We start from the raw sequence: 15018 nt of genomic DNA, 5'->3' as shown, positions 1-15018 counted from the left end.
GAAGCGGGAGGAAAAGTGGGAAAAGTGACGTCGAGATGATGCGCCTGAAGCTCGCGTGCCCTCATTCTCGAGCGACGGAAGTCCGCCTGCTGGTCCCTGCTGCGGGGCGATATGAGTGGAGGTGAGTGCGCGGCGTCTGGTGTCGCCTCCCCGCTGCTGCCCCAGGATTTCAGGCAAAAACGGGGCGGGGAAGGATCGGCGGTGCGATTCTGGCTCATTCCCTGTGCTGCTGTTGAGTTAACCAGGAGTGAGGGAGGGAGTCTCACGCGCGTGGCTGTCAAGTTCCTGTGTGTGTGTGTGTGTGTGTTTTAAGTTCTGGCTCTGTGGTGTGGCTGCATCTGAGCATGTGCTGAGTGTTTTTCCTGGTCCTTAAATATGTGCAGAGCTCCTCCCTCTCTTTTTTAAAAAAGAAAACTGAGTTTAAAATGGGATCTAAGCAGTCACTCTTTTCACTCCTCCTTGGGATTCAGGTGTAAACATAGACTGCTAAACACCCACTGAAATGCACAAACGTATCTTCACACACAGAGAGATCAGCTTTCATCTGCATGTTAACAGCATTTGTGCTAACTGGAGCAAAATAATTGATTACAGCTTTCTCTCCTCCACTTTCACTCTTCCCTCCCCCACACCTCTTCCTTTTCTGGCAACTCTCTTTGGCTTTTAGGGCTAGTAAAATGTTGTTTGCTTGGCATCCCTCCATTGCCTCCAGAGACAGACAGATGCCAACTGCCTACACATATGCTTACATTTCCTGTCTGTAAAATGAGAATAATAGCATTTAACTCAAAAGAGCTATTATAAAGATTTTCTTTTATTTTCTTACATTTATATCCCACCTGCCTTTCATCATAGAGCTCAAGTTTACATACATGTGGTTCCCATCAACACTATTCAGAAAGAAAGAAAGAAATGTAACTCCCAAGGGCTGCTGCTGTATCTTTTTAAAAAGACATTGGAAGCTCTCCACACTGAGCGGGCTGCTGTTATAGCACCTCTGTGGATGGATGTAGACTCACAGAATTGTAGAGTTGGAAGGGACCCTGAAGGTCATCTAATCCAAGACCCTGCAATGGAGGAATCTCGGCTAAAGCATCCATCCACTCTAGAGGCCATCCACACTCTGCTTAAAAACCTCCAAGGAAGGAGAAGGCCACCACCTTCTGTGGGAGACCATTCCATTGTTGTACTGCTCTTACCGTCAGAAACTTCTTCCTGATGTTTAGTTGGAATCTCCTTTCTTCTGCCTGTAGATAAGGGATAGGGAAGCTGTGTTCCTCCAGATGTTGTTGAACTCCAGTTTTCATCAAGCCCAGCCAACAGGGACAATAATAATAATAGGAGTAGGCCCACAGCATCTGGAGGGCGAATGGTTCCTTGGACTTTCTGTAGATCATTAAGAGACAACAACAAACAAACTAGACATAGACTGTAAATTTCAGTCTTCCTACAGAGCTGGGAAACTGTCAGCTAACATTTTCACAATTTGGGGGGCTGATATTTCATTATTTTTTCCAGATGATGAGTTGAACCTCTTAGTCATTGTTGTTGACACTAACCCTATTTGGTGGGGAAAGCAGGCATTAGGAGGCTCAGAGGTAAGACTTTCCCAGTTATGTGAAACCTATGTCAGAATCATTGATTTTGTGTCCTTTTAAAAAACAACAACACTAATTTGGATGCATTATTATAATCTAGATTGAAGTCTTCAGCATTGATACTAAATAAATGTTCCTGTGAGTCTGAATATTTTCCAATTAAGTGTGTGGTCCTATGTCAGTTGTAGTTAGAACTGGACTGATAATGTGCTAATTCAGTGTGCTAATGTAGTGTGTTTAGTGCAGAGCCAGCACCAGGGGTCAGCATTGTTGAGCAGTTGTCAAGGCCTGACAGAAAGTTGCCCTGTGCCACCTTAAGAACCCCTGAACTTGATGCTATTTCATGATGCTGGTGCCTTTGGTTCTCCTCTCTGAGCATCTGAGCAGTGATAAGAGGAGGAGGAGGAGGAGCTTCTATCACCTTGCCCTCTCTTTCTGGATGTTGATGCTATAAGGGCCCCCCAAAACATGGACCACACACTAGTTTAGTGGGGATCACTTCTCAGTAGGCAGCATATGTAGATCTAGCATGGTCTGGGGGGGGGGAACTATCCTGTATTCTCTGAGTAAACCAATATTTTCCTATAGTTTTCTTTAAATGAAGGATGGGGAATCTGTTGTTGGACTTCAGCTCCCATGAGCTCCAGCCAGCATGACCAATGGTCAGGGATGGGTATTATAGCCCAGCAACATCCTGGCTCCGCATCCCTGTTTTATTTTATTATTTAAGTTACATTTCCACTTCTTGTCATAAGTACAGTTTGATGAGATGTTCACAAATTTAATTCCCCATTTTAAATATTTGTGGTGTTTAATAATTCTCCCCTGCTTTTACCCACAGCTTACATTATCAAAATGCCTCGATGCAGCTATGGTGTTGGGAAACTCGCACTTATTTATGAACCGCAACAACAAACTGGCTGTGATAGCCAGTCATATACAGGAAAGGTATTGTAACTTTTTGGATGGTTGTAGCTTTTGGAAGAGAGCTGTGGATAGAATAGGAAGAGGCAGGGGTGGGTGCAGTTCAAATAGCAGCGTATCAGATTCTGAAGTTAAATAGTGGTGGGATGGCTGGATCTCAGACTTACTCATCTTTAGAGCCTCACAAAAGATAGCAAACTGGCTGTTCTTTGGAAACAGTGCTGACAGCGATGAATCTTTTGTCTGAGCAAGAAAGATGATTCATGTATTTGGATACTCGCCTAGTAGCTTGCAGCGATTTGCGCCAGGTGAGTGTGTGAATGATCCAGCAAGGCAATGCACGAGTTTTGATTGCTCATCCTAGAGGCTTGTAGCTGGTGAGCATGGAAATGACAAAAGGCAAAGAGGGCCTTACCGACCTCACAGTGTTGCTGTGAAGATAAATGAGAACTGTACTCTAAAGCATTTTATATGCTGAAGTATATGATAGAAATCAGTAGGAACAAAATCATGCACATTTTCTTCTTACTTTTCATCTTGACTTTATTGCTGAATGTTGTCTGATGCTTCATATTGTGGCAATTAAGTTAATACAACTTCACTTTCTCATAGTCGTTTCCTCTACCCTGGAAAACATTGGGCACCAGCTGATATCTTTGGTGAATCTAATATATCTGGCAGCAAGGATGGAAAATATGAGTTGTTAACAACCATAAATGAAACTATTGCAGAAGAGATCAAGGACCTTATGACCAACAGTAAGATGAGAAGCTGGTTTGTTTTGCTTTGTTCCACAGCCTCTGTGTTTCCTACTTACTTTTTTCCTAAACCATTTAACCCTATGACCAGGTATAGGGTGACTTCCCTTAGAATGCATTAATATGAAAGGCAGTTTTGCTGTTTTATGTAAGGAATGGGGAACTTGGGGGGGGGCCTCCAGATGTTGTTCAGCTCCAATCAGCCCCAGTCATTGTGGCCAATGGTCAGGATGTAACATCTGGAGGCCTACAGGCTTGGATGCAGACCCCTTGGATGCTGCATCATCCACTTCCTCTTTTTCCCCTGTGGCTGTTCCCTCCACCCGTCGACATGGACAGTTGCCACCTGCTCTTATTTAGTCTTGAGAGATACCTACACTACAAATACCATGTGTGATTTAAATGGCTATACTAGTGGTTCTCAAACTTTTTTCTCTGGGCCACAACTTTCCAAATTTACTTTTTTTTTAATAAGAAAACAAAAAGAAACAACTCGTAGCAGTGCCTGATTTATGACATAGAACAAATCTACTTTATAATATGATAATGGCCTATCCAGGAAGTATAAAACAATGCAGCTTTATAAGAACAGGAATCATTCCCAAGATATAAGTATAAATGAGTCTTGTCCAGCACTCTGTTTGAACGGAGATTCTGGAACTCAGCCAGGATTGTCCTCAGCATCACTTGATGCTCTTGCTCTCATTTTGAAAAGATACCTATCCTTATTCTGCAAATAAAAAATCATTTTGATACTATACTATACTGCAGTGAAATGTTTAAGGGTTTCTTTGATTGTCCTTGAATCTTTCCACCACACTTGCCATTCTGCCCTGCCACATCCTTTGAGAATCCCTGCACTATACATTTCTTTCTTTAGTTTCTAACATTTTAGATCTCCTTTCCCAGGCAGTCTCCCATCCAGGCACTGACCACCAGACCCAGACATGCTTAGCTTCAGCAAGGGAGTGGTCTCATGTGCCTTTGAATTATTCCCTAGAACAGGAAGGCACCAGCCTTTTCAGGCTAATTCCCATGGGGAAAGGAAATCCACAGCAAATGGTTAACAGGTTTTCATCACCATAAAGAACTACCTTTAGTTCTTCGGGTAGTGATAAAGCGGGATATCAAATCCAATTGCAATTAACACAATAAAGCCAAGAAATACTGAACCATGTACTCATTTTGTCTGTGTGTTGTGTTTGTGTGTGTGATTTCTCTTTTGTGGCAGCTGAAATAAGAGGGCAGCAGACTGAATCATTACTGGCAGGATCTCTTGCTAAAGCAATTTGCTGTATCCTTCTGAAACCAGACTTTTAAAGTTTTTCCTATTCTTTCAAAACCAAAGCATGGAGATAATTTCTGCAACCACTCCTGGATTTTTTGTATGTATGTGTTGTGCTGTCATTCTGCATCATACTTTATACAGGGTTTTATAAGCTAAAAAAAGAAAGGGGGGAGAGCGGTAGGTCTCTGCCCCCAAGGAGCATCCAGTATACATACATCTTGAGAGTGGAGCACCCAGTATACATTTGGACAGGGGGAAGAGAGAGACGGACAAGCATAGCAAGAGAGAACTGGGGGTGAATGACGCTATCCATACTTAGGCTTGGTCGCAGTTCAGGAAGGAGGATTAAGGAGTTAATGCTAAATGTTTAATGGAAAAAGCTAGGAGAGAGCTGATTGATGCAAAAGAGGTGGCAGTGCATACATATTCACCCATGGGAGCATAAAAAGCTGTTTTATATATCAGGCCAGATGTATTTGTAGACATAGCCCAGAAATTCGGCTTTTATAACACCTGCTACATTAAGATGCTCTTATATTTAACAAATTATTCCTGAATATTACATGTCTTAGATATTCACAGGATGACTAAAGAGGGAAAAGGTACAGTATTATGCTTAATTCAGTAACAGTTACTGGGTTTTTTAAAATAAAAAACGGGAACAAATTAAGAGAGAGAAATGTGGGTTGACTTTTTTCCATCTTTATTACTCTGAATGAAATGAGCTTACTCCTAACTACAGGAGGCAGTGGAAGACAGGAGTGCCTGGCGTGCTCTGGTCCATGGGGTCACAAAGAGTCAGACACGACTAAATGACAACAACAACAAATGATCTTATTACTCTTAAGATTTATTAATTGATCTTTGCATGAGTGTGTTGTTTTCTGTGCTGATATTAGATATAATTTGGCCTAATGCAAGCATGCCTTAGCTCTGGTTAAGGTCTGAAACATACAGCAAAACTATAGTATAGCTTGCTAAACTAAGCTCTGGACTTGGAAGGCAAATATAGGGAAACCCCTGTTTTAAAAGATGGTTTGCAGTTAACCATGGTTGATATTAACAAGAGTTTCTGAATTATCTTTAAACGAAGGTTTCATATCCTATTTTCCATCCAGTCCTTAACAATGTTTGGGGTATATAGGAAGCAGTCTTAGAACATGCCAGACTGTTGGTCTATCTAGCCCAGTTTGCTCCAGTATGTGCCATCCATTGTGGTCCCCTCCAGTCTTCAGGGTCTCAGTCAGAGAAGGATCTTCCCATCACTTCATAGAATTGTAGAGTTGGAAGGGACCGCAGGGATCATCTCCCCCAGCCCCTTGCAATGCAGGAATCTTTTGCCCAACATGGGCCTCAAACCCATGACCCTGGGATTAAGAGTCCCTTGCTCTACTGACTGAGCTGCCAAGGCGGATTCCTGGATTCTTTTTTTTTAAACTGGAGATGTCAGGTGTTGAACCTGCAACTGCATGCCAAGCATGTGCTCTGCTACTGAGCTATGATTATAGTCAGGTGATTTAACTTTGCTTAAAGAAAACAAACTATGGAGACTGCATAGAGATTCTGTGAACAGATTGACAGCAAAGCTTTGGAGTTAGATGCAATTACATATATATATATTTCTCCTCTTTCCCCCTCCCCTCCTTCAATATGCAGCCAGCCAGGAAATCAAGTCTAGGATTTTGGTAAGACTTTTCAGATTTCCTTACAAATACTGAATCCCAGCAGACTCCACTTAGTCAGTATAGTAGACTAAGAAATGCCAATTTCTTCACCCAGGTCATAAAAGCTGCTGAAGACAGTGCGTTGCAGTACATGAACTTCATGAATGTGATCTTTGCAGCCCAGAAACAGGTGATGCCAATAGTTGATTATGACACCAGTAGTATTACTTAACATGTTAAAATCAGGGGTGTATTCAGGGGTTGGCCCCCACCAAGGATGCAGGCCCACGGGGGCGCAAAAATTGTGCCTCTCTGCTCTGGTATGGAGCGGCTCAGAGCCTGCCCATCAGTCCACCCGCTCCCTGGGCTGCTTCTCCCCTGGGTGCTTCAGCAGAGGTCACCAGGGACAGGAGACTGCCAGCGCTGCTCTTGCCAGTGGTGCAACCAAGCCTAACTACGCCTCTGGCTATCGTCCCAGACCTGATTTTTAAAACTAACCATTCTGTGTTGTGTTCAAGGCATGGGGGGGACGGGACATAGTTAAAAATGCAGACACACACACACACACACAAGCACCTTTGGAGACATATTGGAATCTGTTGGGGTCTGATTCCCATCAGCCCCAACCAAGATGGCCAAGTCAGGAATGGCCAGAGTTGTCCAGCAACATCTGGATGGCCACAGGTTCTCTGCTGTTAGAGCAATAGGTTTATTGTGGCTCCCGCTTTTGGAACATGCGAAGCTGCCTTCTATAGAGTCGTACCACCGGTCCGTCTACTTCAGTACTATCTTCTGCACTGACTGACAGCGGTTCTCCAGCGTTTCAAACAGCTGATCTGCCCTACCTGGAGATGCCAGGGATTGAGCTTGGGGCCTCCTGCATACAAAGCAGATGCTCACTTGCCTTCACCATGAACTCATGGACCCAGCTCAGTTCTGATTCTTGCAAGAATGAGCTGCAGAAACCCTCAAGCTTGCATATCCTTCCCTTTAATATTCTGTTGGGAGCTGCTCAGAGTGGCTGCGGAAACCCAGCCAGATGGGCAGGGTATAAATAAATTATTATTATTACTACTGTTACTGTTATTATTACTACTTCTCCTTTCCTGCTTGTATTAATGTGCAAGCCCCTTAATAATTTGGGGCTGCCGGATCCTTTATCTTCCTGCCCAATCACTGAGGTCTTAGCATGGGGGAGAGGGGGTCACTATCCACCAGAGCCCTGCATTCACAGTTGTGGCTGCAATTTTATGGAACTCTTCCAGTTGAGATCAGTCAGACCACCACCCTGTTGAACTTCCAGTGCCTACTGTTGCCTTTTTAAAAAAAAAATCCAGCTAGCACTTCAACTGGAGTCTGATTTTATAACTGATTTTCACTTTTTATATTGCATCCTTGTAAACCACCTAGATATGTTTTTAGTTACGTGGTATATAAATGGTTTAAATAAAAAGACAAAAGTCCTCTCTCCTTTAGTCCCTTTTCCAGTAAAACCTAACTCTCATTTCCCCTGGTTTTTCAGAATATTTTGATTGATGCCTGCGTTCTGGATTCTGATTCAGGGCTCTTGCAGCAGGTAAGAAGTACTGAGTAATTGTCATTGCCTGCATAAATTTGGAGTAGGTGGGGCGGGGGGGGGGGAGGAAGAGTGAGAAGTCATCCAGACAAAGGAGGCACAGCTGCTGGTTGTTGTACTTTATTTACCAGAATGCATTAGTTGTGATTCCTGCACTGCAGGGGGTTGGACTAGGGGTCAGGGGTCAGAACTTTTTTTTAGCAGGGGGCCAGTCCACTGTCCCTCAGACCTTGTGGGGGGCCGGACTATATTTTGAAAATAAAAATAAAAAAATGAACACATGTCTATGCCCCTCTAATAACCCAGAGATGCATTTTAAATAAAAGGACACATTCTACTCATGCAAAAACACGCTGATTCCTGCACCGTCTGCGGGCTGTATTTAGAAGGCAATTGGGCCAGATTTAGAAGGCAATTGGGCCGCATCCGGCCCCCGGGCCTTAGGTTGCCAACCCCTGGACTAGGTGACCCTTGGGGTCCCTTCTAACTCTACAATTCTATGATTTGGCTTCATTTGGCTGTCCTGCAAATATATTGTAGTGTTAGGAATTGATCAGCACCCCAGTAGAAATCATAGCACAATCTGGCAAGTTATTGCAGCGCATCTATTATCATTGTACACCATTTGCATTATTTGCACATTGTTTGAGCATGGAAAGTATTATTATCTACGGATTATTTTGCAGGGGAGGGGCTTCCGTGGCCTTGAAGTAAATTTTAGAATATCAAGATATCTAGATATTACAGTCATGAGGTCTAGGAGCTTTTTTATTTTTTATTTTTAAGGGAATTAACAGATATGTACAGGCCCCAGGCACATATGAAGATTCCTTATGCTGAGTCAGGCCATTGGTCCACCTCGCTTTGCTGGTAGTATTTTACCTGAATAATCGAGGATTGAACACGGGGCCTTCTGCATGCAAAGCATATGTTCTGCCACTAAGCTGCTTACTTCCTCCTGGTGTTACACTGTTTTTAAAGTAACAGCATCATGTTTTCCAGGCTTGTGATATTACTGGTGGCATTTACTTGAAAATTCCCCATATGCCATCTCTGCTGCAGTATTTGCTGGTGAGTTCCATTTTTCCAATCACCTATGTATGTATTCTGGTTCAGAAGCATTCCATAAATTGTTGGGCCAAGAGTCATGCCTGCATGATCTGTAAAGTACCCCCTTTCTTCTTGACATATGGGATGCCCAAATATTTTGTGCCTTGGATTGATTTTCAGTGCAGTGATTTACAGTTTTTGAGAGCTTTCCAGGGAGGGTAAATGAATAAATTTTGTGCTAACATTTTGGATAGGTAGACTTTGATCCATAGAGGATAGCTGTATATGAGGCCCTCAGTCATGAGAAAAAATCAGGGTTCAGCAAACTTTTCAGCAGGGGGCCAGTCCACTGTCCCTCAGACCTTGTGGGGGGCCAGTCTATATTTTTTTTGGGGGGGGGGGGAGAACGAATTCCTATGCCCCACAAATAACCCAGAGGTGCATTTTAAATATAAGGACACATTCTACTCATGTAAAAACACACTGATTCCTGGACTGTCCGCGGGCTGGATTTAGAAGGCGATTGGGCCAGATCCAGCCCCCGGGCCTTAGTTTGCCTACCCATGGATTAGATGGAGCCTCCAAGTTCAGAGACAATGTACTTGTGAACATATGACAATGCACTGTGCTTCTGAGCTGCCAAAGACATCTGACTAACCACCATTGGAAACAAAGCAATGGGCTCAGCAGACTTTGGCTTTATCCAGGAAGCAAGTCCATAACATTCTTAGTCCTCTGATCCAGGTGTGGGCAAACTTAAGGCTTGTGGAATTTACCTGGGTATCAGCATCTTTTTTTATACTGGAACCCCCAATGTCTCCCAACTAGAGCCAGGTGTGAAACAGTGGCTCATTGGGTGGCGCCAGTTGCCAAATGAACCCCTTGAACCACACACTGGAGTGACCTGGATCTGCAAGGTCAAAACCACATCTGGGTTACTATGGTCAAGGATTCTAACAATGTAGTTTAGGGGGGGAAACTTACCGTGTTGTGACAATTGGGAGTTGGAAACTCCTGTCAATCGTTGCAGATCACCCTGTGCTTTTCTAATGCATCCTAATCTACCTTCACCTGACGCCTACTTTAATCTAGCCGTGTTCTCTGAAGTTAGAAAGCTGCTGCTATTTTATTATTATTATTATTATTATTATTATTATTATTATTATTATTACAGTGGGTATATCTGCCTGACCAAGAACAAAGATCCCAGCTAATTCTCCCACCCCCTGTTCATGTTGACTACCGAGCTGCCTGCTTCTGCCACAGAAATCTTATTGAAATCGGTTATGTCTGCTCTGTGTGTTTGTCAAGTAAGTCTTATTATCCGATTGATTTCTGCAGCCTTCCTTAACCAGTCTACAGACTGTCTGAATGTATCTGTCGTTGTTCTTTTGTCCACACAGTATTCTGCAGCTTCAGTCCAATTTGCACCACTTGCGAGTAAGTGACCTTGATATATATTTATATACACACACACACACACACATATATATATAATAAAACATGTCCAGGTGGGGCTGCATTTGTTCTGCATTCTCTGCATAAAAGCAACAAAGTTTCTGGCCCTCATTGTTGCAGAGTGAGGGGTTCAGACATGTGTTCATCATGTTTACGGAAACTGGAACTGGGCATAGCTTTCGGTAGTTTGTGGACAGGAATTTGACCCCTTCCCCTTCTTAGTTGCATGACCCTACTAGACATGTCAAAGATTCAGGACAAATAAAAAGTACTTGTTCACACAATGCATGTGGAATTTGCTCCCACAATAAGTGATGATGGCCACCAGCTGGGACAACTTTAAACTAGTAGACAAATTATGGCGGATGTTGCTACCAATGGCTGTTGGCCACAATGGCCACATTTTGCCTCCACTGTCAGAGGTAGCTTGCCTCTGGACACAGGCCCCTGGGAACTGTGGATGAGGTCAGTGCTGTTGTACCCAGGTCTTCCTTGTGGGCTTCCCATAGGCACCTGGAGCAAGGCCGGAGCAGTTAGGTAACTAAAGCAACATCAGGTGAAACAAGCCACTGTTATTTTGCCTGATCGCAAGACTGATCTTGGATTGTTCAACACCTCTTAGATAAAACAAACAATGGCTTAAAGTTATGTGTGAACACATCCACAGGTGCAGCTTCTAGCAACCCAGCCAGGATTATTATTTTTTGTCATTCCAGGACCGCATTCAAGATTTCACTGCCAGCTGTCATGAAGGCTAAGAAAAAGAAATTGAAATTGGCTGTTTAACAGCATCGTTGGTGTATGTTGATTTCCATGTGAATTTCAGATTGTAGCTGTTAAGCTACCAATGATGGTTATGGGACACTGGAAAAGAGGGACCTGTATGATAATCTCTGGGGCTAAACGTTTTGGAACAGCCACCTAAGTTGGATGCAACTACTCTGTTCAGTGGCCCATGTTGACACTTAAAACTTGTGCTATATTATAAAGTCAGGATGGTTAATCTGTAACTGCCTTGAACCAATGGCTTCAGCTGGTGCAGCTGTAAAGGCAGAAATGCGTAAACCCGAGAGTGATGCTTCTCTAATGTAGTGTCGTTGGACCAGCTGCTCCATTTGGAACAAATCAAATCAATTTAAGCCAAGACACTTTCTTTAAAACAAAAGCCCCAATTATTTAAATAGAAATCTAATATTTGCTTTAGGAACTGAAATTTTGGGGCTCCTGGGCTGGTCCTGTAGAGCTCCTTTCAAATTAGTAGAAAGAACTGCCTGATTTAAAGAGTGCAGAAGCTTTGGACTCTAGACTGCTCTGAGCTTTGGTTTTCAGCATGGTTAACAATGCATCTTAGGTGTTTGTCCACCCTCACCGCACTTTTTAATCGTGATCACTGCATCTGCTTCTAAACAGAGCCAGCTCAGCCAAAAATTGAGCTGCAACAAGCAGATTAACCCATCACAGTTAAATGCCACTATTACAAGCACACCAACAGCTGCTTGGCAATTTCAGTAATGAAACTGAGTCACATGCTTCCATGCCATGAATTATCCCTGTTTCCTAACAGATTTAAGGAATTCTGACAAAGGCAGCTGCTGCTCATGCTGAGTTTGCTCTGCTTTGAGAACCGGGAAAGGTTTGGTCTTCCACACTGGAGTACCGAGTAGCTTATCCTGTCTCATGTTTGACCAGCCACAAGGAAAGATTGAATAGTGTGCTGAGGCCTCTGCCATGCGGTTTTATTTCCTTGAATGTTGCACATGGTTTCAGCACAGCCAAAATACACTTTCTTTCTTTCTTTCATCCTTCCACAAACAGTTATCTGTGTGTGCTTTGCTTCCTGAGCCCAAATTTAAAGATTTATGTTACATTTGGTGGTCTATCAGGAACCAGTGCTTTCTAGAGACTCTATAATTTATTGACAGACCTGTATATTATACTGAATTTTTGCCATCTCAATGCTGTTTTGTTTTACAAATGTTTTGTAACTTTTCCTTAATAAACTGCTTCTAAGAAAACAGGATTCGGGTGTTTTCCCTGTAACAGCCTATAATTTATTTGAAGAGCTTTGCCATAGGCAAGACCCTTTACAGGAACCACCATTGGTGGACAGACATAAAATCAGACTCATTTAGAAGGGGCCTATGCAAGAAACGGGTAGGAGGTGAGCAAGTGCACAGTCTTCTGGCCCACTAAACTGCATAGTTACTTTATTTAGTTAAAAATGCATGTCCCACTTTTCTTTAATTACAAAAACCCTCAAAGCAGCTTACAAAGAAGTTCATAAAATGACTTACCATAACCTGCAATTTTTAAAATTTCAAATTAAGAATGGTTCAATTACCTGAACAGCAGAATCAGGAGCAGGACAAAACAGTCAAATTTAACCTACATTGAAAAAGTGTCTGAAGCAAAAAATACAGGGGGGAGATGGAGCCACAAGTCAGAAGCCTCAGTAGAAAAGGAGCCATCTCATGTTCCAACCAGTTGAGGTTTTGAAAGCAGGAGGGTGCATAGCAGGGCCTTCGACATTGGATGCAGAACAATATGAGAGGAGGTAGTCCTTCAAGTGTCCTGGTCCCAAACTATTTGGGCTTTATAGGTAAAAAATTGATACATAGAACTGCAATCTTGTACCTGTCTACAAAAGTAAGTCCCATTGAGTTCAGTGGAGATTACGCCAGGCTTAAGTGTGGATTGCAGTAGGATTGCTACCTAGCCCGCCTCTCGAGTGAGACTGAGTGTTATATTGCCAGTGGAGACTACCTAGGGTTACCTTTCACTTAAAAAAAAACAAAAAAACTTTGTTGATAATTCCATGAAAGTTCATGGACGGCATCATGTGACCAGTAAGAGGCAGCTAACTTCCACTTCTTGTTCATTCCTTCTTGCTGTCTAGGCATTTGTATATATTCGCTGCCGGCACAGAGCCTGGGAAATAAAGATTGGGTGCCTGTGGGTGGAAAACACAGAAGAACCAGTTCAGACATTCAGGCTTGCACAGAACTCTCAGATCACTTTTGAATCCTGCCTTCCTTCCAGAGAATTCAGGGTGATCTTATGTTGCAGGGCTGCGGAACTGGATCTGACATGGAAGGCCAGATCCTTGTCTCTGAACTTACCTGGGAGAAAATCCCACTGAATGCAACATGACTTACTTCTGAGTATACATACATGGGATCATGCTGCGGTTGTATGCCACTTTTTAAATCTTGACAATAACGGTGTGAGTTAGGATAAGCAAGGACAGATGTTGCTGAACTACAAGTCCCAGCAGTCCCAGCAAGGTTCTCCATGCCTGGCCTGGAACGTTACATTTTTAAGATCCAATTCTCCCTGGGTGTCAAGCTTACATTGCAAAACTTTTGGAGTGTGAGTTGCAGGAACCTATCGTCCAATGGCTGAAAAGAAGCCAGGGCCTGATCGGGTGTGTGGCTTGCTGCCTTGGCTCTTCCAGCTGCTCTTGCTGGAAGCCAGAGAAGAAAACTGGACACTGGAGAATGTCCTCTGGGAACCTCTTTCCATGGTCATTGATGACCCTGTCCTGATTATGACCCTGGGGGTCAGTTTCTTCCTCATGAGCAGACTGAACTGTTTTTTCTCCTCGTCCAGTTGTCGCAGCCTGCTCAGCTTCTGCTGTTCCAGTTTCTTTATAGTCTGGAAACAAACAATGAAGGGAGGGGAAAGCTTTAAAGGAGACATATAATTAACTAAGAATCCTCCTGCACTTCAGAAATCTGCCATGATTTTGTGCAGGTGGAAAAGGACAACAGAGAGACTTCCACTACCAGAATGCTCTGCTCAACAGATTACCACCTGGCCCTTACCCTAATGATCCTCAGATGAGGGGCGATATAGAAATTTAATAAACAACAACAACAATAATATCTGTTGAGGGTGAGGGAAGGCAAGGAAACTGGTCACCTTACCATTGTTAGGTCCTTCTGCTCCTTGAGAAACTTATTCTTAACCTGCTGGGGTGCTGTCAGCAAGTCTGAAAGGCAGAGTGAATAGAAAGGGTCGTTCTTATATAGAAATGCCAGGCAGATCCTTGGATCAGCATCCATGGCTGTTTCTTTGATTTCTGTCTTAAAGTGGTGGGGAAACAAATCACGCTCTCTCTCCCTCTCCTCTTCTGGAATTACTGGGCCCTTGGCAGATGCGCAAAAGAGACCTTGCTCTCAGATGGAGTGGGAGGTGGCTGACAAGGATGTCCTGGTTCACTGGTTGAAGCTGGCTGGATATATCCCCACCAGCCATGCACAACACCAGCTGCTAAACATTCACCCGGTCTTTGAGGGAGGTCAGGCAAATGAAGCTTAACCTTTCCGTACGAAGCTCTGGTTATGTCAAGCTTCCCTTCAATCTCTCTTTTCCCCAACCTTGCTTTTAAAAAGGATATTATGGACAGAAAACACTTTCCAGTGCTTTCTTGAGTGGGCTGTGTCAGTTGCAGGCATAAAGTATATTTGGGCTGTTTTGCTTCTGCTATTGAGTTAGGAGAGGTATGCTATTAATATATTTTTAAAATTGAATGGGACTGAACTGTTTAAGACAAACCAGCACTATAGCCTTATATCACAGTTGAAACACATTATTTTCTTCAAATAATTCTGGGCACTGTAATTCGTTTAGGGTTTGTGTTGGTTAAAATAATGGATTACATTGGATAATGCAGACATCCTGGACTTAGAAGGTCATGATT

The 15018-nt window shown here is 43.2% G+C and overlaps 1 protein-coding gene across 2 annotated transcripts; it reads left to right on the top strand.

Annotated features, from left to right (window-relative positions):
- Nucleotides 1-55: 55 nt before the first annotated feature.
- On the top strand, nucleotides 56-12334 carry GTF2H3 (general transcription factor IIH subunit 3). 2 transcript variants are annotated; one of them, XM_033136412.1, is made up of 13 exons: nucleotides 56-121; nucleotides 1519-1598; nucleotides 2440-2546; nucleotides 3135-3280; nucleotides 4512-4574; nucleotides 5141-5170; nucleotides 6225-6253; nucleotides 6348-6422; nucleotides 7755-7808; nucleotides 8811-8879; nucleotides 10033-10168; nucleotides 10262-10298; nucleotides 11033-12334. In XM_033136412.1, the coding sequence occupies exons 1-13, from the start codon at nucleotides 112-114 to the stop codon at nucleotides 11100-11102; spliced, it is 906 nt and encodes a 301-aa protein (XP_032992303.1). In that variant the 5' UTR covers nucleotides 56-111; the 3' UTR covers nucleotides 11103-12334. The 2 variants fall into 2 exon arrangements, with proteins under 2 accessions (XP_032992303.1, XP_032992304.1); XM_033136413.1 differs by lacking the exon at nucleotides 4512-4574.
- Nucleotides 12335-15018: the final 2684 nt, after the last annotated feature.

Source organism: Lacerta agilis, chromosome 17 (genome assembly GCF_009819535.1).
Source record: "Lacerta agilis isolate rLacAgi1 chromosome 17, rLacAgi1.pri, whole genome shotgun sequence".
NCBI classification, from domain to species: Eukaryota; Metazoa; Chordata; class Lepidosauria; order Squamata; family Lacertidae; genus Lacerta; species Lacerta agilis.
The sequence above is the reverse complement of the archived record's forward strand: the minus strand, read 5'-3'. Positions and strand labels throughout refer to the sequence as shown.

Excerpts from the sequence above, each read along its gene's own strand:
- GTF2H3 (XM_033136412.1), top strand. Across the intron at positions 6,254-6,347 it reads AAATCAAGTCTAGGATTTTG|GTCATAAAAGCTGCTGAAGA; the intron begins GTAAGACTTTTC and ends TTCTTCACCCAG. Across the intron at positions 7,809-8,810 it reads ATTCAGGGCTCTTGCAGCAG|GCTTGTGATATTACTGGTGG; the intron begins GTAAGAAGTACT and ends CATGTTTTCCAG.